The sequence below is a fragment of the Hippopotamus amphibius genome, chromosome 9 (genome assembly GCF_030028045.1).
Source record: "Hippopotamus amphibius kiboko isolate mHipAmp2 chromosome 9, mHipAmp2.hap2, whole genome shotgun sequence".
NCBI lineage: Eukaryota > Metazoa > Chordata > Mammalia > Artiodactyla > Hippopotamidae > Hippopotamus > Hippopotamus amphibius.
Genome location: NC_080194.1, coordinates 88330560 through 88353981, shown reverse-complemented (window position 1 = coordinate 88353981; position 23422 = coordinate 88330560). Strand labels below are relative to the sequence as shown.

Sequence of the window (23422 nt, the reverse complement as noted above, 5' to 3'; positions counted from 1 at the left end):
AGTATTGTAAAACACAAAATACTTGTATTTTCATTTTACATTCTAAAAATCCTAAAATTAGCCGTTGCTATTATTTTGTAACGGCCAAACTTATTTATAGGTACTACCTGTCTACCACTTCTGCTTCTTGTACCTAATGCTTCCTTTCTGTATACCTCCTTCAGTGTTTCTTGTAGCAGGAGTCTGTTAGTAGCGAACTTCAAGTTTTCATTTATATAAACGTCTTTATTTCAGTCTCAAAACTGAATTCAGATGGATCTGGGTTTCTAGATTCGCAGTAATTTTCCCTAAGTATTTTGATGGAATTATTCCCTTTCCTTCTGACCTCTTTTCTGTTGATTTAAATTCTCCTATCAGATTATCTGTTCAGACAGCCATCTGACATTCTTTTCTCTCCAGTTGTCCTTAGGTTTTTAGCATTGTGTTGGTTTGTTACTGAGTTTCACCTACCTAGGTGTGGAATTATTTTCATTTATCCTATTTGTTTTCCTTCTAAAATCTGAGGATTTATGTTTTTTATCAATTCTGGGAAACTACAGCCACTCTTTTCAGCTATGTTTATTTGCTACTTTGCTCTTGTCTTCAGCAGCGACTCTCAGCCACTTGCTAGACTGTCTCATTCTGGTGTTCATGCCTCTGGTTTTTAGATTTGCTGTCCCCTTATGACTCTGTGCTAGACTCTGAGTTACTTCCTCAGATTTCTCTTCCAGTTCAACAATTCTCTTTTCAGCTGAATCTAATCTGCTATTTCACATATCCATTCAGCTGTTTTTATTTCCATGACTATATTTTTTATATTTAGAAGTTCTGTTTAGTTCTTTTTCAAATTCTGCCTTTTATTTTTCAGTACTCTTTTCTTTATGCTTTATGTTATTTTTGCATTATTCATCATTCAAGTTGTGTTGATATTAGCATTTCTTTTTCTTCATTCATTTCCTAATAGTCCAATGCTTTGTAATAAGGCACTGCTTTTCTTGTCACAGTAATTAATTCATCTCTCCTGCCCTACTTTTATTTGGCTAATGCTTTTGCTCAGGTGTAAGAGGGTCTTGCTGAGTCAGGAGAGCTGTGTCCAAGTCAGAGAGTTAAATAGGAAGATAATGGCCTCTATTAGAAACCCTGATATTCTAATTTCATGATCATTTACCCCATTAGCCCTTCTATTCATAGAGTCACAATGAATCCTGCTATGCAAAGGATTCTTCTTTATCTTCCCCAGATTCTTTAGTCTGTGTTTAAGTCCATCTCTTTCATCCTTGTAATTAAAAAATATTATCGATTGAGCATGTATCATTCATCAGACCCTCAATGTCAGAAAGCTAGTAAGTTACTCAGAAGACAGAAAAATTCAGAAAAAGAATATGTTAAACATTCCAGCCCTACCTGGCCACTTAAATGAAATCGTACAAATTAATTAGTCTTACTTGGCTCAGCTTCTGTGATAGAATCTGGAGATCTCAAACATGCCTCCCAGAATTGTCATTTGGAAACTCCATTAGCACTCTGAAATTGTTTTCAATTGGAATTGAAATGCATAGGCTGAATAATAACAAGTACATCAGTATGGCAGTGAGTTTAGGTGACAGTATCTTTTATGAATGCGAGCAAGGCTTTAGTGAGGAATTTTTTAAAGGGCTGTCAGATCTGTGAAACCAAAAAATCAGAAGTATTCCAGGCAATGGCTGTTACTGGGGCAAAGCTCATGTAACATGCATGGTACATTTATTCCTCTTACCAGAGATAAGTATATTTTAAAAAGATGTTTAATGGATGCTGATTGCCAAAGGTTGTAGAATATTGAAACTTCCCGTAGACTTATTTGCATGCTACCGGATATAGCCTTGGTCTTCCAGGAGATAAGGCAACAGATGATGGACCACCATTTGTTGTAAAGTGGTTTGAAAAATCAGGCGCTTTGTATTTCAGGCTGTTGCCAAAAATAGCCTTAAATGCGATAGAAATTCTAGAGGGCATTGGAGGCCCATTTTCCTAACCCCTGAGTCACTTGTTACCAACCATCTCAATTGAATAAATAACTGTGGTTTGCACTCAACAACCCACTTTTATTTGTTTTACCTCCTGTTACGAGAACGTCCTGTCCACATAGTTAAACCAAGAGAGCCCGTCTGTCTTGGTTATATTACGGCATGCTGGTTGTCAACGAGGCTGGCCCTGGCTTTCATTTAGTAATGAACAGACACAAACTGCTCTGTGTGTCACAGGAGGAAAAGGAAATTTGATGGAGAAGGTGATTAGTAGTGTTGATTGGGTTTGGGGCAGATACTATGCATATGAAATAGTCTCTGACCCAGGTTTTGAGACGTTTTCTAAATGACTTCCAGGTGGCCTCAGCCTGTGCATGCAAATGAACCTGTTAATTTATAACAGTGACTGTTTCACTTGCCTTTTTTTTTTTGTTTTTCCTTTTAATAATTGTAGAGGATGCCATGTATTATTGGCTGGTAGATGTCTCTCTTGATTATCCAGAAAGTTAGACAATTCTAGGTTCTGGGGTCTGTTTTCCTTGTGATTTTGGGTACAGCTTTTATTCTTTTTGGACCTGAGATTTTACACATTTGAAATTGGGTAGTTTATTTAGAATTATAAAATCATGGTCTTTTACATGGAAGCAACCTAAATGTCCATCAACAGATGAATGGATAAAGAAGATGTGGTACATGTACACAATGGAACATTACTCAGCTGTAAAAAGCAGTGAAACTGGGACATTTTTAGAGACATGGATGGACCTAGAGACTGTCATACAGAGTGAAGTGAGTCAGAAAGAGAAAAACAAATATTGTATATTAACACATATATGTGGAGTATAGAAAAATGGTACAAATCAACCGGTTTGCAAGGCAGAAATAGAGACACAGATGTAGAGAACAAACATATGGACACCAAGTGGGAAAAGTGGGGAGGGTTGGGAGGGGAATGAATTGGGAGATTGGGATACCAAATAGTACACTCTAAATATATGCAGTTTATTGTAAAAAATAAAAAATAAAAAATTAAAAAAAAATAATAAAATCATGGTCTTTTAGAACTTACTAGGGTCTCTATGAATACAGATGATGAAATTGAGACCCCACACAGTGGGGACCAGGTCTAGAACCCAGTCCCCTGAGTGCATACTGCATGTCCTCTTCCTGCAGAATCTGGATGAGTAGAAGGTAAAGTACCCAGGTAGAGTGGAGAAAGCACAGGCTTTGGACTTGGACAGCCCTGGGGCTATTATTTCATTATCTTTGTGAATGTGGGTGAGCTTCTTAGTGTCCTAAGCCTATTTCTCATCTGTAAAAGGGGAATACGCCATACCTCATGAGGTGTTGTAAAAGTGACTGTTTTTTTTAACATGTACATCTGTGCTCGTGTAACACTGATAAACCCACAGACTCAAGCTGTTGCCCATTCAGGAGGCTGAGCTTCATCTTAAGGGCAGCCGACCTTAAGGGCAGCCCCACGTCATACCTGTGGTCTGGCACAAGCCTTCTCTCAGTCGTTGGCCCCTGACGGTGATGGGGGCGTGGAGGTGAGGGAGGTCTTGACCATTTCTCTCTTCTCTTTCACCGGCAGCCATCTATCACACCTGTGAGGCCTCTAACTTCCAGTGTCACAACGGGCACTGCATTCCCCAGCGGTGGGCGTGTGACGGTGACATGGATTGCCAAGACGGTTCTGACGAGGATCCCGTCAACTGCGGTAAATGCCGATGCTTTGCCCCCCAACCTTACCCCCAGCCAGAGCATCTCCCGTGTCTGCTGCTCAGGAGAGGAGAGAACAGATGGACCAGGAGATGGGAGGGTGCCCGGCTGTGCCCGGGTGCCCGCTCTGACCCCTAGTGAGCCTGCACTTTCCTTGTGACACTGCCATGCGATGTGTAGGCCTGGGTTATGTAGTCTTAACTCTTGGGCAAGCAGGTTGCCTCACTGCTTGTCCATTAACGACTTTGAAGAAAAGAAATGGAAACCTCCGCTAACCCACCAGGAGCACTAAATACAGTCACATTACCAGGGTTCTGCCAGAAATTACCCAAAGTCCTGTATAAACGGCCTATTTTATGGCTAAGAGGGCTCTGTTACGGTCTCTTGGGAAAACAGCTTACCACTCAAGGGAGAACTTTTTCAATATGATTGATTTTAAAAAGGATTCTGAGATAATCCGTAGAAATTAACCACAAAATAGCTGCCACACAAACACAGTATATGAAATGCTTTTTCACACCAAATTAAAAAAAAATTTTATTTTATATTGGAGTATAGCTGATTTACAATGTTGTGTTAGTTTCAGGTGTACGGCAGAGTGATTCAGTTATACAAACACATGTATCTATTCTTTTTCAGATTCTTTTCCCATATAGGCCATTACAGAGTACTGAGTAGACAGTACTGTACAGCAGGTCCTTGCTGATTATTTTGTACACAATAGTGTGTACAGGTTAATCCCCACCTCCTACTTTATCCCTCCCCCCAACCTTTCCCCTTCCACACCAAATATTTTTTTTTTTTTTTTTTTTGGCACACGGGCTTAGTTGCTCCGTGGCATGTGGGATCTTCCTGGAGCAAGGGATCGAACCCATGTCCTCTGCATTGGCAGGCGGATTCTTAACCAATGCGCCACCTAGGAAGCCCCACACCAAATATTTTTAAAGCTCTCTATCTGTATCCTCTTGCTGTGTGTCTGTGGGAAAGACTCCCTGTTTTGTCCTTTATAGTCTCAATACTCTGCTCACACAATACTTCTGACAATTCTTGGCCACCAGGTGTGTGTTTTCCACACCAAGCAATTCCCCGACACCAGCGTATCCTACAATTTAACTCAGTCCTGACCCTCTCTTCCTCAGGATGACGTCAGATCCCACAGGGGAAGGGCTCAGTCCCACGAGACATTCCCCCACTTCAGATGCCAGTCACACGTCCTACGTTGTCACATGTTCTTCTGATCGACCAGCTATAAATCCGGGTTCCTATAAGCTCTTCTTTGGATTTGATAATTTGCTAAAATGGCTCCGAGAACTCAGGGAAACAACATTTTTTAGTTTATTATAAAAGGATATGGTAAAGGAGCGAGGTGAACAGTCAAATGGAAGAGATGCCCAAGGCAAGGTATGGGGAAGGGCGTGCAGCTTCCCTGCCCTCTCCAGGCCCCACCACTTACCCTCCCAGCACCTCCACATGTTCGACAGCCTGGAAGCCGTCTGAGCCGTGTACTTGTGGGACTTGGCAGGGTGGGGGTGGGGGAGCGCCCCGTCGCTGAGGCGTGTCCCATTGTGAGCGCGGTCTCCAGCCCTCTCCTCTTCCTGGGGCGGGGGCGGGGTGGAAGGCGCCAAGCCTCTAATCGTGGCGTGGCTTTTCTGGTGACCTGCCCCCACCCTAGCCCTGTCCAGGAGTCACCTCATGAGAACACAAGACACTCTTGCCACCCAGGAAATCATAAGGGCTTTAGGAGCTTTATGCCAGCACCCACGGGCAGAGACCAGCATACATATTTTATGTTGTTTCATACCTTACGACCCTAATGTTCACGGGGTTCTAGTCATTGTCTACACGTTGCTCTGTGTTCTGCTCCTTTCCTGGCACAGTAGTAAACAAAGATGTTTCTACGTGTCTGTGTGTTTCTGCAGTTCTCACCTTCATGGCAGGTGCCTTTTCTCTTTGTATTGCTATATTTAGTCACGCCCTTGGTTGGGTAATTTCAGTTTCACTCTGTCACGCATAGTAAAACTGTTAATGTCCTTGGAAACGAAGACTTAATTTTCCTTTGAGTTTTATCCCCGGGTATGTCCCTCAGTGCTGGGTCAAAGGTTCTGATCTATTTCCATGATTCTCTTTAAGTGTTTCCAGATTTTTTTCCCAACGATTATAGTAAAAGGCTCTCCATCAGTGCTATAGCATATGTTTCCCTAAGTCTCCCTTGATTTCTCTTTTGAGTTGTTTTCACTAATTTAGTGAGTGGGAATTTGTCTTATATGATTTAAATTTTATAGTTTTGAAAAACCTTTTTATGCTGAGTGACATTAACTTTTTCACCAACTCACGATACTCCTTTACTGTTTCTGTTTGATGTCCTTTGAACAATCGCCTAAGAATGATGACTTTTTACAGGATTAAAACACACATTTTCTTGCCTTATCCCTGATCCTCCCGGAACTATCCTGCTGAGAGTTGGATTTGCAACTGACCTGCTAGAAGTGATTTTTAAGCCAAATGTCTGGTAATAGCTCTTTGTTCAGGAGAAAGGGTGACCCAGTGCTAAGAATTCTATGCTAAGTGTGAAACCTAAGGTTCTTAACATTTCTAGGACAAACTTTCTCCAGAAGTGTTTTGGTTTAGAATTCCCGAAGAATGAAGATGGTGAGTGATTTAAGAGAGCTTAAAAAGAAAATAGTTTCTAATCACGATTCATGTCCTCCTTTTTTCCATCCACTTGAAGCTTTTCTTTAAAAAAAATTTTTTTTGAGTAGGTAACACATTCGCCTGGTTCACAACAGAGCAAGTATAAGAAGATAAATAGTAAATGTTTTTCTCCCCATCTGCCATTCCCCCCCTTTGTTGTGTATCCTTTCAGAATATTTTTGTGCATCTATGCAGATTTAAATATACTTCATGTTTTTGTCCTATTTGACACATGTAGTATGCCATGTACCTTGGTTTTTCACATAACTGTATATCTCGGACATGTTTTTACAGAGTGCTTCTTCAGTCTCTTTATAACAGTCTAGTGTTTCTGTGCACAGTCATTTGTTACACAGTCTCCTATTGATGGGTACGTAGGTGGTTTTCAGTCTATTACAAATAGTGCTGCAATGAATAACCTTGTGCCTCCATTACTTTTCACTCGTGTAGGGAGATTACCTTTCTAAATTGCCATTGCAGGGTCACTGTGTCTGTACATCTGTAACTGTGATAGCGCTCCTTAGGGTAGCACAGATTTATACCCCCGCAAACAATGATGTGAATGCCTGTTTCCTTATTCTGCTTCTTCTTGAATCACATTCCAGAGAAGAAGTGCAACGGATTCCGCTGCCCAAATGGTACCTGCATCCCGTCCAGCAAACACTGCGACGGCCTGCACGACTGCTCGGACGGCTCTGACGAACAGCACTGTGGTGAGTCCTCGCCCGGCCTGGGGGGTGCCTGGTGGATGTGAGTGAAGGGCACACATTGGACTAAATGCTTTCATTTCCTTGGTACCTACCTGCAGTTAGCTTGTAGCCGAGGTGACCTCGAGTGCTCGACCAGGACTCTGAGAGGGATGGAGGGATGGAGGGATGGAGGTGGGGAGGCGCGGTTTGGGTGGAGAGCTGGGAGGGGGCCATGGCGGCTGACTGTGGAATTAGGTCATAACCTATGATCATCATTGTTCAGCTGTAGTATGTCCTGTAAATGGACCAGCGGTTTGGAATTGGACACTTATTTCTCCTACTTTATTGGTTTTACTAGTTGCTAGTTACCACTCGGGTAACATTTTTAGGCCTGATGACCCTTTGTATACCCAGTTTTCTTTGGACCCAGAAAAGTTGTCTGGGGTCAGCGGTGCTCATCCTTGGGAAGAGCAGCCTGGAGCCCCAGGGAGGAGCCGGTGTGGCAGTTCAGGTCTGAAGGCCATCTTCTCACTGTGTCCTCATGTGGTCCCCTCTGTGCCTGCATCTCTGGTGCCTCTTGTAAGGACACCGCTCCTATTGATCCTTTTAACCTTATTTATCTCCCTTAACCTGGATTACCCCTTAAAATCCTGTCTCCAAGTACAGTCACAATGGGTATTTGGGCTTTAGCATATAAATTGGGGCGGGGGAATTCCCTGGCAGTCCAGTGGTTAGGGCTCCTCGCTTTCACTGGCAAGAGCCTGGGTTTGATCCCTGGTCGGGGAACTAGGATCCTTCAAACCATGTGGTGCAGCCAAAAATAAATAAATAAATAAATAAATAAATAAATAAATAAATAGGGGGTGGCTACAATTCAGTCAGTAATACTGGTCCTTCATAGAAGGTTTGCCAAGCCCCATATTAGAGAGTCAGTGTCATATTGATAGTGGTTAAGATCGTGGGCTTTGATGGCAGGCAGCTCTGGGTTTCAGATTTGTCTCCACCATCATCCACTGTGTGCTCTTGGCAAAATACTTAGCACTGCCATCCCCTGTGCATCATTTGGAAAACAGGACAGTGAAACCTCTCATCATATTGTCCTGAGAGTTTAACGATGTACTAAAGCTCAGGGTTTGCTCAAAGCAAGTGCTCGGTGATGGTGCCCATTAACCCCCGTCTCACAAATGTGGGACTGCATCCTCCCAGGGCCCAAGAGGCCCCGAGCCCTGGGGGCTCACGGCCTCTTTCCCTCACTGAACCCTTGCAGAGCCTCTCTGCACTCGCTTCATGGACTTCGTGTGTAAGAACCGCCAGCAGTGCCTGTTCCAGTCCATGGTGTGTGACGGCATCGTCCAGTGCCGCGATGGCTCCGACGAGGATGCAGTGTTTGCCGGATGCTGTGAGTAGGATGGAGGGAGAGGGGGCACTGGAGAGACTAAGTGGGGGGTGGGCCTCCCTGGGGACGTGCAGGTCTCTATTGAGGGTCCAGTCTTGCCTTTTCCGAGAAAGGCTCACCTTTGTTGCTTCTGAAGCTTGCTTGTTAGTTGTTGGTGTAAAGGGGGGACAGAAGATGACCCAGATCTTGGCCCAAATGTCACCTTCGCCCGCAGCCTTTCTTGGCCCCCATCACTGAGTGGCCCCCTTGCCTTGCCGCAGTGTCTTCACTGCACTCGTCTCCACTTTGCACGCTGTGCTTAGGTTGCTGCCTGCCTCCCCCAGCTGGAATGTGAGTGCATGAGAGCAGCAGGTCTTTGTCTCATTCACAGCTTCAGCCCCGTCCCCAAAACTGCCCTGCACGTATTATAGTAGGTACTTGCATCACTCTGCTTGGGCTGCCACAGCAGAGGACCGCAGACTGCGGAACCTAATAGAAAGGTAATCTCCCGGAGTTCTAGAGGCCGTAAATCCGGGGTTAAGGTGTCGGCAGGGTTGGCTTCCTCTGAGGCCTCTCTCCTTGGCTCATAGATGGCCATCCTCTCCCCACGTCTGCACGTGGTCTTCCTACTGTGCCTGTCTGTGTCCTCATTTACTTTTCTTATAAGAACACCAGTCCTGTTAGATTAGGGCTCCACCCTAATGACCGCATTTTAGCTGAATTACCCCCTTTCAAGATCTTATCTCCAAATACAGTTGGATTCTGCATTGCTGGGACCAGGCCTTCAGTTGCCTTGATTTTGAGGAATCTTTCAGCCAGGCGATTGCTCGGTGAAGGATGTTCTTCCCTCTTGTTTCCAAACAGCAGCACTGTGTTGAGCTCCTTGGTGTGGAAGTAACCTGGATTTTACGGGTGTTTGTTCCTTCCCTAGCCCTGGACCCCGAGTTCCACAAGGTGTGTGATGAGTTCAGTTTCCAGTGTCAGAACGGAGTGTGCATCAGTTTGATCTGGAAATGTGACGGGATGGATGACTGCGGTGATGACTCTGACGAAGCCAACTGTGGTAAGGAGACCTCGGATCTACTTCCACGCATCCCAGTTATCCGGGTAGTTGAGGAGAGGGTGTTCGGCCCACTCCCACGCCAGCTTTGCCAGCTCCTTCCTCAGCCGTCGTTCTTGAATCTGAGTTCATGTAAGGAGTTGAGTCTTAAAGTGAGAATCTGCTCCCTAGCCGAGGTGAGGGAATATTTATTCCATTTTCTTTTCTTTCCCTAGTTAGGAAGTTCACATTGTGTGTAAGGAACATGGTAGAGGAATTATGGTGAATACTTTGGAGTGTGCTTACCCCTCGTCAAAATGAAAACTCGGGTATCATTAGCAAGACATGGAAGCATAGGTCAGAGAGTGTGAGGTGGGCCTTTGTTTGGAATATGCTCTTTATCTCCCGCTGGGTCCAGGAAGCTGCCTTGTGCTTCTCTGGGAGGGCTGTGCGGGCTGCCCTGGGGCTCAAGTGAGGAGCCTGTGTGTCCTCGGAGGTCTGTGTTCACACTGGGCAGGGCAGAGGACTGACCATGCGGTTCATCTCCCAGAAAACCCCACGGAGGCCCCCAACTGCTCCCGCTACTTCCAGTTCCAGTGCGAGAACGGCCGCTGCATCCCCAACAGGTGGAAATGCGACAGGGAGAACGACTGCGGGGACTGGTCTGATGAGGTGGACTGCGGAGGTGAGGGTCCAGGACAGCCCCGCCTATGACACACGCCGGAGTTTCCCCATGTGACCGTGCAGAACTCAGCTGTGTCTCTTCGGTGCCTGGCTTAGGCAGTGATTTTTTTTGGGGCGGGGGAGGGGGTAACAGTTCTTTTCTCTCCCCCTTGCACTGTGGAATCGGCATGGTTGGTTTCTGCTGTTCTGAGGGCTACACTTTCTAAAAGGCCACAGTGAGAACTTTAGAGCCCGGATCTGCCGAGTGTGGCCCGCAGCCCTGCAGCTCCTTGTTAGACTCGCAGCCTCTGACCCCACCTGAGGCCTCCCTCCCGAGTCGGTGTCTGCATTGTAACAAGCGCTCTGGGTGTTGCGCGGGCCCTGACGCATTTATGTGTACCTGATGCATGCCGGGGGAGCACTGGTGTGGGCCGTGTGCCTGTCCCTTTCCTTCTTGGTGTTCTTGTCGCTGAGCTGGTCTCAGGGTGGTTGGGGTTAAGTTAACCAGAACGGGGTTTATCCTCGATAGGAGTTTGTTCTCCCACCTGCCCTGTGCGTTCCCAGTCCCCCTCCTTCCACCAGCCTGCATAAGCCCCTGCAAAAGCTAACTTATCCAATTATTAGCCCAAATCAAATAAAATAGGTAAAGTGAATCTGCTCCAAAGAAGGGAAGAGAATACAGTCTGTTCGGACACCCCATCATAAATGATTTTTAGATGAGCCGCTATTCAGAACTGTGCCCGGCACCAGCCTCCCTGGGCTGGTGCAGCTAAATCTGGGACACCCATACTAGGTTTGGGACATGTTTGGGTCTGAGACCAAGCTTCCTGTAACATTTTGGGTTTCCTTGCTTGGTGTTTTCCTCAGATTCACCTGTCCTTCCCTCCCCTACTCCCCGGCCCTCGACGTGTCTGCCCAATTACTACCGCTGCAGCAACGGGGCCTGCGTGATGGACAGCTGGGTGTGCGATGGGTACCGCGATTGCGCAGATGGCTCCGACGAGGAAGCCTGCCCCTCGCCTGGTGAGTGCTGGCCCCCGCTCTGTGCCGCGGCACCTGCTTTAAGGAGAGAACCCCTGGGGCTGCACCCTGGGCGCAGCCTGGCCAGGGGCATTGCCCTGCCCTCTGGGACTCTGTTTTGTGGCCAGGCCCCTTCTCACCTCCAGAGCAGGGAGATCCCTGGTCACTCAGAAGTCCTCTCCTGTCACTGCCTTCTGATCTTCTTGCAGGGAAAGGCCAGCTGCACTGCTTTCCTCCCTGCTGTGGTTGGGTCTCCTTTGCTGCTTCTCCACAGGAGGTTACCATGGGAATTATAGGGGAGATGTCTGTGTGTATTAAACCCTCGGGGTTGGCGGGGGGGGGAAGGACAGAGCCCAACTTCAGCTTGCTGGTTGGCGGCCATTCTATTAAAAGAAGGGTAGGCACTGCCATCTAGTGGCTGAACACAGCGAGGCATCTGGAGGTCTGTGCTGTGACCGTGTTGCTGGAGGCCGTGAGACCGTGAGACCCCCATCTAGGGCATGCCCTTAACTGCAGGCAGAACTTTTTCCTTTCCTAAACAGGTTTCCATTTCACACTCAGTTATAATAAGAGACTAGATCATCACTTGCCATGGTTTACATGATTCTTTTCAGCAAACTTCTAGGTCAACAGTCTGATTTCCCTCCTTTAAGACTATTTGCATCCCATCTCTACCCTGTTTAAAATCATCAGTGGTTTCTGCTTGTCTTTTTGTCCGGAAGATAGACCCTCACCCTCGAGTCCTATTTTCAGTGCCCTGTTTGAGCTGACTTCTCCTTGCCTGCTATTATTTCTCACTTCTGCAAGCTGGGCTCCTCACCTGCCCTGGACAGACCTGCTGCTTTGCTTAGATTCCAGCAGGGTTTTTGCCTTTATCAGACCGCTCTGTCCTCCTCAATCCTGTCCCCCCTACCTTCCCACTCTGTGACACCTACTGTCCATCAGGGCAGACAGCAGCACGGGTTTCGTAGCTAAAGGAGACCTCAATATGTTGTCAGTATTTCAACACAAAGACCACCTGTAATGGAATCACTGGGGGTGTTTATAAAAAATATAGCATCAGAATTTCTTCCTGGAGCCCAGGAGCTCCCCATGTGAATGGTAGGTTGACTGAAGATTGAGGTTTCTCCTTCAGGCAGATAGGGTTTTATTCCCCCTCTCAAGCCTCACCCCCACGGGGTTTTCATTGAGTCCTTTAGCTGATGTTCACCCCTTTTCCAGTGTCACTGAACCTTTGTCCTACTGTCCTTTCGACGCTTAACTGTGATCGGCCACATTTTGCTTCTTGGCTGTTCCACGTATGTAAATCTTTCTTTTCCATGGTGATTGTGTGGACCTCGTGTTTTAGTCTGAGTCTCCCACTGTGCCTACCACATTAATAGGCAAATAGTCAGTACCCCATAAATGCTTCTTGAATTAAAACAAATTAAAAACGTCTATCTCTGTCCTTTTCCCCCAAGGCCCACCTCTCTGTGTAGTATTTTCATTGTCCTTCTCTCAAAATTGCTTTTTGGTTATTGAAATTCTGAGCAGGGCATTAACTGACTCTAGCAAATTCTGACTAATTCAATGAGCAGATTCCTGTTTAGATGTTGCATTCAGCTTTTGTGAATTCTTTTTTATGTATGTTGTCAGTGAAAAGTTATATTAGCATCTAGCTCTCAGACCTTTATTTATTCACTGGATATGTCTGCTGAGTTCTCTGCCTCATGTCTCCCCCTTTGCAATTTATCTTCCAAGAAGCCACATACTGATACGTAATTATATACTCCTCCAGCCCTGGACCCGGCTCCCCCCTCGCAACCCCCCAATGGCGCCCTTACTATCCAGGTACAAGCGCCATGATGTGCCTTGGCCCAATCCTCTGGCCTCATTTTTCCCCCACTCTTCTTCATGCACCTTATTTTAGCAGAGTGGTTCTGGGGGTTGGAGAGGCCCTTTGAAAATCCAGTTATCCAAGTATGGAATACAAACAACATCCCAAAGCTAATCATTGCTTTCTGTGGTTGTTTGCTGGCTCAAGTTGTTTTGTACCTTCTGCTGGTGCTTTCTCCCTTTTAGCAGCTTTTCAGTGTAATTTTCCACAAGGTCCCCATATCAGGCGATTTCTCAGCTGCAGTGTTTCCTTGGAGATAACCCTTCTAAGAGGAGCTTGGCTTCTGCTGTCTGTTCTCCAGACCTGCTGCCTGTCCTTACCCTGGGGCTTCACTGCTCTCCTCGGAATTCTCTTTGCCTTTTTCCTGATTTAGATTTCCTGTTTCCTGGACGTTCCATCTTGCTTTTTCTTGGTTTACTCCCTTGTTTTGGTGGAGCACACCCTCCAGTAGCTTTGTCAGCTGAATATGGTGATGCCAGCCTTCATTCAAGGTGTTTGTCTCTTGTGTTTCTCTGGTTTGCAAGGGTTGCCTGGGGCACAGGTGTCTTCTGAGAGGTGGCTTCTCCATCCTGAAGACTCGCCTTACTTCTCTCACGTTGCAACTCCTTTTTTCTATATCCTGGGTTCTTCCTCTTTGTTTTTGGTTTAATTCCACATTTTGGTAGAGCACGTTTTCCAGAAAGTTCCTGAGAAAGGGTACATGGGAGGTATATTTGAGGTCTTGCTTGTCTGAAAGTGTTTTTCTTCCGTCTTCAGATCTCGTTGGTAGCTAGGGTACCAACGGGAATTCCAGGTTGTAAAAAAATTTCCTTCAGAAATTTGAAGACTTTGTTCCATTGTCTTCAAGCAGCTCTTGGAAAATCCAGAGCCATGCTGATTTGAATCTTTTATACGCAACCTGTTTTTATTCCCTGGAAGCTTGTACTTTCGGCACCAGTGTTGAAATTTCAGTGATGTACTTTGCCGTGGGTCTCTATCTATCTAATGTGGTGGACACTGATGTCTTCTTTATGCTGGAAATTTGTGTATTTTCATTTTGGAAAATTTTCTTGAAATCTCCCTTAATATTTTCTTCTCTGTTCTCTTTTTCTTCCTGGAACTCTTGTCATTAATATGTTGAATCTCCTGATCTAGTCCTCTTACTTTTTAAATACTTGTAAAATTTTTTCTTTAATCTTTTCTTTTTCTACTTTCTGCAGGATTTACTCACCTCTGTCTTTGAACCCTTCAACTAAGTTTTCCATTTCCGTTATTGTGGTTTTAATTCCAAGCTTTAAAATTTTTAGTACTGTTCCTTTTTTATGACATCTTGTTTTTTCTCATAGATAATATCTGTTCTTTCTTTCTGAGCGTATTAAGGGTATTTATTTTTGAAGTTTTCTTCTTACAAACTTCTGTTTCCTCCAAATTTCCTTTTTTTTGGCGGGGGGGGAGCGGTCTGCATTAGTTTCTGTTTTTCACGTCAAGGGTTTTCTTTCAGAGAATCCCAGTCTGCTTCTTGAGTTTAAGGGACTAAAACACTAAGAAATTCTGCACACATGGGTAGGCTTGTCAGCTTCAAGTGTAATAGTTGTGCTCTTTGTTGGGAACTCTTGATCTGGGTACTTGATCTTGATGAGGGTTTGCCTTGAGGCTGGTCAGTTTTCCTAGAGAAGATTTTTGCCATCTCCGGTCTGGAGAATAACGTTCTCACTGCCACAATTCCGGAGGAAGAGATTGAGGATGTTCACATTCAGCAGCCTTTAGGTTTCATCCTCCTTCTTCAGTACAATATTTTTGTTTTCACCGTCTGCAAGTAACTGCCCCGCAGTCTTCTGTCGGGGTGATGGATGAACCAGTGATTGTCTCATGGGGATAGTGGGTGTGGGTTAGGGAATCTAGCTGCTACTTCCGTATCTTTCAGTAGCTCCCTCTGGTAACTTTCACCCTCTTCTCTCCCAGCCGAGAGATACCATTTTCCAGTTTTTTGAGGATTCTATGAAGTTGCCTTAGTTGGATCTTAGCTGTCTCCCCTGACAGCTTAGGGTAGGGTCCAGTCTACTCTGGAATCTTTAGCCACTCACGCCTGTCTGTCTGCTTTCCAGCTTCCAAAGTTCTGGGCTTTTGTCACCTTCAGGGGGGTCTTGGGAGAGAGCAGGATGAGATCCCTGTGTCTCGTCAACCCACCATCTTTGCTGGAGCTCATGTTTCTGCTCAGGTTCCTGTTGTAATCCCTAAAGCATGGAAATCTCCAACACGTCTAATACAGGGGTCCCCAATCCCCGGGCCATGGATCAGTACCCGTCTGTGGCCTGTTAGGAACTGGGCTGCAGAGCAGGAGGTGAGCGGCAGGCGAACGAGCAGAGCTTCACCTGTCGTCCCCATCACTCCCCATCGCTTACATCACCACCGGAACCATCCCCCCGCCCCACCCCTCCACTCCCCGTCCATGGAAAAATCATCTTCCCTGAAACCAGTCAGTCCCTGGTGCCCAAAAGGTTGGGGATCGCTGATCTAATAGGTCACTGTTGCTTTACAGCCTATCGGTACTAAAAAGTGAATTTTAAAAATCTTCTCTTCTAGCAAATGTTACTGCTGCCTCCACTCCCACCCAGCTCGGGAGATGTGACCGATTTGAGTTCGAGTGCCAGCAGCCGAAGAAGTGTATCCCCAACTGGAGGCGCTGTGATGGCCATCGGGATTGCCAGGACGGCCAGGACGAGGCCAACTGCCGTGAGTCGTGGGAAAGGGCGTCTCCCCCAGGGGCGACTTCTGGAGAGCAGGAGATCTCATGCTTGTGCTTTGTTTCTCATGATAATAATTCTGGGATTATCTCCATTTTAGAGATAGGAAAGTTAAGCTTCAAAAAGGGTCACCTCATCAGTAACAGATTGGGGCATTTATTGAGTATCTTTTTGTACAAAATTGTGATCTTTTCATCATACCTTGTTGAAAGTTCTTGTAGGAAGGAATACACCAAAATAACACAGAGAAATTAAATGGGGATTAGTGTAAAATCCTGCACTTACATTAAAAGAATGAACACAGTGGACCTTTGGGACATTAAAATAACAGGGCAGATTGATCCAACACTTAGCAAAATAATAGTAGGAACTTCTGAGCTAGATAAGTACAGTAAGAAGAACATTAAACGTAATTAACAAAGAGGAAATGAAATAGGACCTTCCTCCTGGGTGGGATTAATTCATTAATGCGTATTCTTTAAATGTTTCTTTAGCCTGTTTCAAATCTGCCTTATACATAAGGATGTTGCTTGGTTAAGGGTCTTAAAATCAAGATGTACTCTGTCTACAGTTTTCCTCAATCCATTAATCGGATAACCTTATCAACAAAGGAAATGAGATTAGTGTGACATGCCTCTTCTCAGAGAAGCTGGCCCCTGAAGGCCACTGCATTTTGTTCTAAGTGCCCATTAATCATCTGTTTAGTAATCTGTTTAAGAATTTTTGGAGATTAATGACAGCCTTGTTCCCTGGTTCTAAAAGCTATGTTTTCTTCCTTTTAAAATATTGAGACATATTTCATAAAGAAACCTCAAACATCCTCCAGCTTTACTGTTCAGCTGTTCTTTGATTATATTTTACCACATTCTTACGAAGTGAGGTAATTCTGTGATGGGGATCTTGTTATTTTCCAAAACAATCCCCTTCAAGCATGGAGTCCTTCCCTGATTCTCCTGTATAAAACCCCCACCACTCTCTTACTATTACTCTCCTATGTTTCTCTGTAGTTCTTATTTCTATCTAAAATAACCTGTTTGTTTACTTGTTTGCTGTTTCTCTCGATAGAAGATAAGCTCTATGAGGGTAGGTCCTTTGCCTGTTTTACACATCACCATATCCTTAACATCTTGAATAGTACCTGACTCATCATAGGACCTCCATAAATGTTCACTGGATGGATGGATGGATGGATGGATGGATGGATGGATGGATGGATGAATTCCATCCTGGGCTTTTGAGACTGTTCACTAGTAGTTCTCAAACCTTTTCTAAATATTCTAATGCAGCTTTATACATAACCGAGCCCCCCATCCAAGCTTCCCCAGGCAAACCAGTTTCAGCTCAGCAAGTGACAGAACTGTATGATACAATGATTCTCCAGGAGATGGGGGATTATAATTTGCAAAAAGCCTCACAAGTTTTTTTTTTTTTTCCTTTAAGAACTCTCACAAGTGGTTTTGATATTTTCCTTCTCCCATTGAGAATTACTCTATGAGAGTATTCTTTTAAAAAACTGAATTCTGTACCTCCATCCAAAAGACATGCAAAGAAGTCTTATTACTTCTTTCATAGGGAAACGTATCCGTTGAGGACAGTTGTTACAGTATTCTGCCTCCATCTCCCCGTCTCAAACGCCGTATCTTACCATCTCTAGGAAGAGCTTCCTGGATCCTTTACCTGTTCCTCTTGACTGTCCTGGTTGCTCTCATGAGAATATTATCCAGTTTCTCTACGCACAACTCAGAGTGTGGTTTTCAGACGTGGATGCCGTGTTTCCGAGAGAAAACAGGACCACCTTGCTCTAGAACAGAAGTTCTCAGTGCTGGCCTGTTCTGATGGATCACTGTGGAGCTTGTAAATGCTGCACATACCCAGTGTTGTGTTTCTGCCTGAGCAGGTTTGGGGCAGGTCCTAGGAATCTGTGTGTTTCAGATGTTCCCAAGGAGACTATGAAGAATCATGGTTGTAGATTCTCTAGTTGCCGTGAGCAGGGGCTACTCTTCTTTGTGACATGTGGGCTTCTCAGTGGGGTGGCTTCTCTCGTTGCAGCGCACGGGCTCTAGGCGCATGGGCTTCAGTAGTTGTGGCACATGGGCTCCGTAGTTGTGGCTCACAGGCTCTAGAGTACAGACTCAGTAGTTGTGGCACATGGGCTTAGTTGCCCAGTGTCAGGTGAGATCTTCCCAGACCAGGGCTCGAACCTGCGCCCTTGCATTGGCAGGCAGATTCTTAACCACTGCACCACCAGGGAAGTCCCATATTGTAGATTCTCTACCACTGCATAACCACCATGGTTTAGTGGTCTGTTGGATTCCTTCTAGTATGGATACAGTCACTGTATGGAATGTTGTGTGTGTATTTGCATAGGGTGGGGAGCACAGGCTAGGAGGAGTCTGATTCTGAGTCCCAGTGGAGAAATCACAGTTTGAACTCAGGAAACCAAGGTAGAATTCCCAGTGTAAGAGCTGGGCAGATTACAGTGTTTCAAGTGTGTATTCGTTTTCCATGGCCACTGTAGTAAATTATCACAAACTTAATGCCCTAAAATAACACACATTTATTATCTTACAGTTCTGTAAGTCAGATATCTGATACACATCTCACTGGTTGAAACCAAGATGAAGGCAGGTCTGGGTCGTCTGGAGGCTCCAGGGCAGAATCTGTGTCCTTGCTTTTCCCAGCTTCTAGAGGCCTCCTTCCTCCATTTTCAAAGCTGGCAACATTGTGTCTGTCTGATCCTTCTTTTGGTCTTCACATCTTCCTCTTTGACCACAGCCAGGAGAGGGTCTCTGCTTTCCAGACTTTGGATCATCTTTACTATCATTACTTTGAATTCTTTTTAGGGCAGTTTGCCTATTTCCTCTTCATTTATTTGGTCTTGTGGGTTTTTATCTTGCTCCTTTGCCTGCAGGTGTTTCTTTGTTTTCTCATTTTGTCTAATTTATAGTATTTGCTGTCTCCTTTCCCTATGCTGCCTAGTACTAATTCCTCTTGTTTCTGCTCTCTGCCTCCTGTGGTGGGGTTGGTCCCCTGTCTTGAGTAGGCTTCCTGGTGGGAGGGTCTGATGCCTGCTTTCTGGTGTGTGGATCTGAGTCTTTTCTCTCTGATGAGCAGGGCCGTGTCAGGTGGTGTGTTTTAGGGTATCTGTGAGCTTAATATGGCTTTAGGTAGTCTGTGTGCTGATGGGTGGGTTTGTGTTCCTGTCTGGTTTGTAGTTTGGTGTGAGGTATCCAGCACTGGCAGTTGCAGACAGTCGGGCGAAGCCAGGTCTTAGACTCTGATAGAGGCTTCCATGAGAATTCTCTGCAGTTAATCTTCGCTGTGGCTGAGGACTCTCTAGTGGTCTAGCATCCTGGACTCGGTGCTCCCTCCGCAGAGCCTCTGACTTGACTTCTGGTCGAGGAATCTAGACTTCAGAGGCCGCCAGTTATGTCGGGATCTTTGCAGTCCTTTCTGGTGTCCAAGGTCTTCTGCTGGTGTTCATCAGGTTTTCTGTGGGAATTATTGCATCTTTTGATGTGTTCCTGATGCATCTGTGGAGAGGGATGCATTTCACATCCTTCTACTTCGCCACCATCTTTTCACCCCAGGGTCTGTGCTTTTAAGGACCTGTGTGATTGGATGGACCTGCCCGGGTAACCCAGGCTTAAGTCTGATGTCACAGTGTTTAACTCAGTCACATCTGCATAGTGCCTTTTACCTTGTAAGCTGACTTTAACGTGTTCCAGGGATTAGAACGTGGACATCTTTGATGTGGAGGAGCAAGAGTGATTTTAGACCCTCTTTGCTGGTGGGGTTGGGTTCTGAAATAACCCTTCCTCTCCAGGGTTGGGCAGGAGTCTCTATAATGAAGGCCCGAGGTACCTGAACCTGGACTGGCCCAGACCTACGTGGGGCAGAGATTCGGTTTCTGTAGCTGTTCTCATCTTCTTTATAGGATCATTTGCGATTACATTGTCATTGCTTCTTTTTTGGAGTCTCTCATGCAGTTTAAATCTACTTTCCAAACCAGAGAGAACATCAAATTATGGTTTATAGCCAACGAGTTGCATAACTCTTAACCCATGGGTGCTCTTTATTTACATTGTTTCATTTTCTGTGGGAATACCTTAAAAGGCTAAACAATTAAAAAGACTACATACAATAGACATGTCTCTTACAATTGTGATTCATCTCATTATTATTACTCGTACTCACACTAGAAGTCAGAGTGTCATTCTGGACTGCAGACTAACAATAGGAGCAGAATTAGGAGGAAGTACGGTAGAGGAAGAGATGCAATCTGTGGATGCCTGTTCTCAGCCGGGCATGTTCCAGGCACTTGATCTCATTGGGTCCTTATAGACACAGTAGGGATGGAGTTGTCACCCCAGTTTTATACAGGGGAACTGAACTTGGGCGCCACAGGCAGACCTCAAAGATTTTGCAGGTTCTATTCCAGACCATTGCAATAAAGTGAGTCATATGAACTTTTTGGTTTCCTGGTGCATGTGAAAGTTATGTTTACAGTATATTGTAGTCTGTTAAGTGTGGAATAGCATTATATCTAAAAAATAATGTACATGCCTTAATTTAAAAACACTTTATTGCTAAAAAATGCTAACCTCACCTGAGCCTTCAGTGAGTTGTGATCTTCTTGCCACAGTAACATCAAAGATCACTCATCACAGAGCAACATAATAAATACAATACTGATGAAAGAGTTTGGAACAGTGTGAGAATTGCCAAAATGTGACACAGAGACATGAAGTGGACAAATGCAGTTAGAAAAATGGCACTCATAGGCTGGCTCTGCCACAAACCTTCGATGTGTAAAGAACATTATCTGCAAAGTATGATCAAGCTAAGTGCAATGATACGAGGTGCCCCAGAATTAAAGAGTTGGCTCGAGCTCACACAGAGCAGTATTTAAACCCTGGTTTGTTGGACTCCGAAGCTCTCTCCCTTCCCGAAGGCACGTTCCCCTGGTCAGTGTCAAAGGAGGAGGGATCCGTGAGCCAGCCTGCGGTCCCCCCACCCCCATCCCGAGGGTCTTTTGAAGCAGAAGCTGATGCGTTCCCTCTCCCCGAACACGAGAAACCTTTGGTGACATGGTCCCTGGTGTGTTGCAGCCACGCGCAGCACCCTGACCTGCACGGGCCAGGAGTTCCGGTGCGAGGACAGCGAGGCGTGCATCGTGCTCTCCGAGCGCTGCGACGGCTTCCTGGACTGCTCAGATGAGAGCGACGAGCGTGCCTGCAGTGGTGAGTGTGGCCCCCCAGGACCCCAGGCTCACCCTCGGCCCTGCTGGGTAGGCCCCGAGACAGAGCCCTCTTGAGCGCTTCCTCAGTCTGGAAACTCAGAGATTCTTACCCACCTTTGGAGCTGCCGGTGAGGCCGTCCTGCCTCTGATGCAGCCTCCAGCTCACCTCACCCCTCTCAGGGAGATGCTGGTCTTAGAGTCGGGGTTTTCTTTGTTTTTTGCTTTAGTCCTTGTACAGTACTAGGATCCTTTTAATCTTTTTATTTTTAAATTGTTTTGCTAGGATCCTTTTATTTACTTAATTTTTTCATATTCTTTTCCATTATAGTTTATCCCAGGATACTGAATATAGTTCCCTGTGCTCTACAGTAGGACCTTGTTGTTTATCCATTCTATATATAATAGTTTACATCTTAGATTGGTTTTTTTTTTTGAGCTTAATGATAATTTTAATCAAAAGGTAATGCTTATGAAAAAATTAGGTAGTTTTATAATTATGATTTGCTTAGAGTAATATATTCTATTATGCAAAGAAAACAATTTGACCTTTCATAGGAGTTTTTTTTTTTAGTTTTTATTTTATATTGGAGTATATTAGATTGGCTTTGGAAGGACTTCCCTCGTGTTAAGGCATCGTTACTCCTGCAGAGCCTCAGGCTTTGTGATGGGGTGAACTCCATCCTTTTGTCTAGAATGCGTTTAGCAATCATTTTGGGGCTGCTGTAATAGAATACCACAGACTGGGTGGCTTAGAAGCAACAGAAACTCATTTCTCACAGTTCTGGAGACTGGAAAGTCTGAGATTGAAGCACCAGCAGATTTGGTGTCTAGTGAGGGCTCACTTCCTTGTCCATAGAAGGCTGTCTTCTCTGTGTCCTTTCATAGTGGAAGGAGTGAGGGAGCTCTGTGGGGTTTCTTTTATGAGGACACTAATCTCATTCACAGGGGCTCCATCCTTATGACCTAATCACTTCCCAAGGGTCCCACCTCCTAATACCATCACATTGGGGATGAAGTTATATACAGCATATGGATTTTGGGGGGTGCAGACATTTCAGTCTGTAGCAGTAATAGATCTTGCCATGACATTGTCCTTGGATTTGTAGCATCCTTTGTTGAGAATCAGGCTTAAATCAGTGCAGACAGGAAAGTAAAATGCAAGGGAAAATATCATGCCTGGAAATTTAGGAGACCCTGGGAAAGGTTGTATAGGAAGGTTTGAACTCTTTTTACTGGGCCATCTTAAGATGATGGTGACCTGACCATCGAGATCACAGGTCTTGATGAAATCAAGGAACCTCCTGGGTCCTTTGAAATCCTTTGAGATTTGTATGAGGGTAAGTTAAAAATTATCCTAATTCCAGTTATATCAAAACTTCTATAAATTTTACAGCCAGAGTGCAGATAGTTTTTGACTTACCCTCATAAGATACTAATTTCTCTTTTTCCTCTTACTCTCTCTAGAGGAATTAAATGTATACAAAATACAGAATCTTCAGTGGACAGCTGACTTCTCTGGGGACGTAACTTTGACCTGGATGCGACCCAAGAAAATGCCCTCTGCTTCTTGTGTGTATAACGTCTACTACAGGTAGGTCCCATCTTTGCCATGGGAGAAGAAAATGATGTTTTTATTGCTACTGGATGTTTCATAAACTCTCTGTGTGCACAGAGCAGCTCTTTTTTGACGGCTTCAGACATCTCAGCCACCCCATAATGCTTTGATGCGATGCTATCTTTGTTGCCTTGGCCAGGGTGGTTGGAGAGAGCATATGGAAGACTCTGGAGACACACAGCAATAAAACGAACACAATATTGAAAGTCTTGAAGCCAGACACCACATATCAGGTCAAAGTCCAGGTCCAGTGTCTGAGCAAGGTGCACAGCACCAATGACTTCGTGACCCTGAGGACTCCAGAAGGATGTAAGTGCTACAGCTTATTTTTATGGCAGGGACAAGACCCTATGTGGGATTTTCAGAGAGTTTCCTGGGATGCTCAGGAGCATGGGAACATAAGTACTTGTGCCTCCTATGTGGCCAAGTTTTATGATCCTGGCTGAGTTGTTCTTATTATGTCAAGTAATTTTTTTAATACAATTCCTCTTATTGAAGTATAATTGATTTTACAGTGTTTTAGGTGTACAGCAGAGTGATTCAGTTATACATGTATATATCTCTCTTCTTTTTCAGACTCTTTTCCATTATAGGTTATTGTAAGATATTGAATATAGTTCCTGTGCTATGTAGTAGGTCCTTGTTAGCTATTTTATATATAGTAGTGTATATCTGTTAATCCCAAATCCCTAATTTATTCCTCTCCCCCTTTCCTCTTTGGTAACCATGCCCTTGTTTTCAATGTCTTAACATGATTTTTTTAATTGAAGTATAATTGACCT

The 23422-nt window shown here is 44.9% G+C and overlaps 1 protein-coding gene across 3 annotated transcripts in view; it reads left to right on the top strand.

Moving 5' to 3' along the window:
• SORL1 (sortilin related receptor 1) overlaps positions 1-23422 on the top strand; it is a 162717-nt gene that overhangs the window by 110093 nt on the left and 29202 nt on the right. For all 3 annotated transcript variants that reach the window (XM_057748986.1, XM_057748987.1, XM_057748988.1), the window contains exons 26-35: positions 3580-3705; positions 7004-7111; positions 8355-8486; positions 9394-9525; positions 10052-10186; positions 11032-11187; positions 15623-15772; positions 20895-21026; positions 22490-22616; positions 22780-22949. In XM_057748986.1, coding sequence (XP_057604969.1) covers positions 3580-3705; positions 7004-7111; positions 8355-8486; positions 9394-9525; positions 10052-10186; positions 11032-11187; positions 15623-15772; positions 20895-21026; positions 22490-22616; positions 22780-22949 — 1368 coding nt within the window. The remainder of the gene's footprint in view (positions 1-3579; positions 3706-7003; positions 7112-8354; positions 8487-9393; positions 9526-10051; positions 10187-11031; positions 11188-15622; positions 15773-20894; positions 21027-22489; positions 22617-22779; positions 22950-23422) is intronic.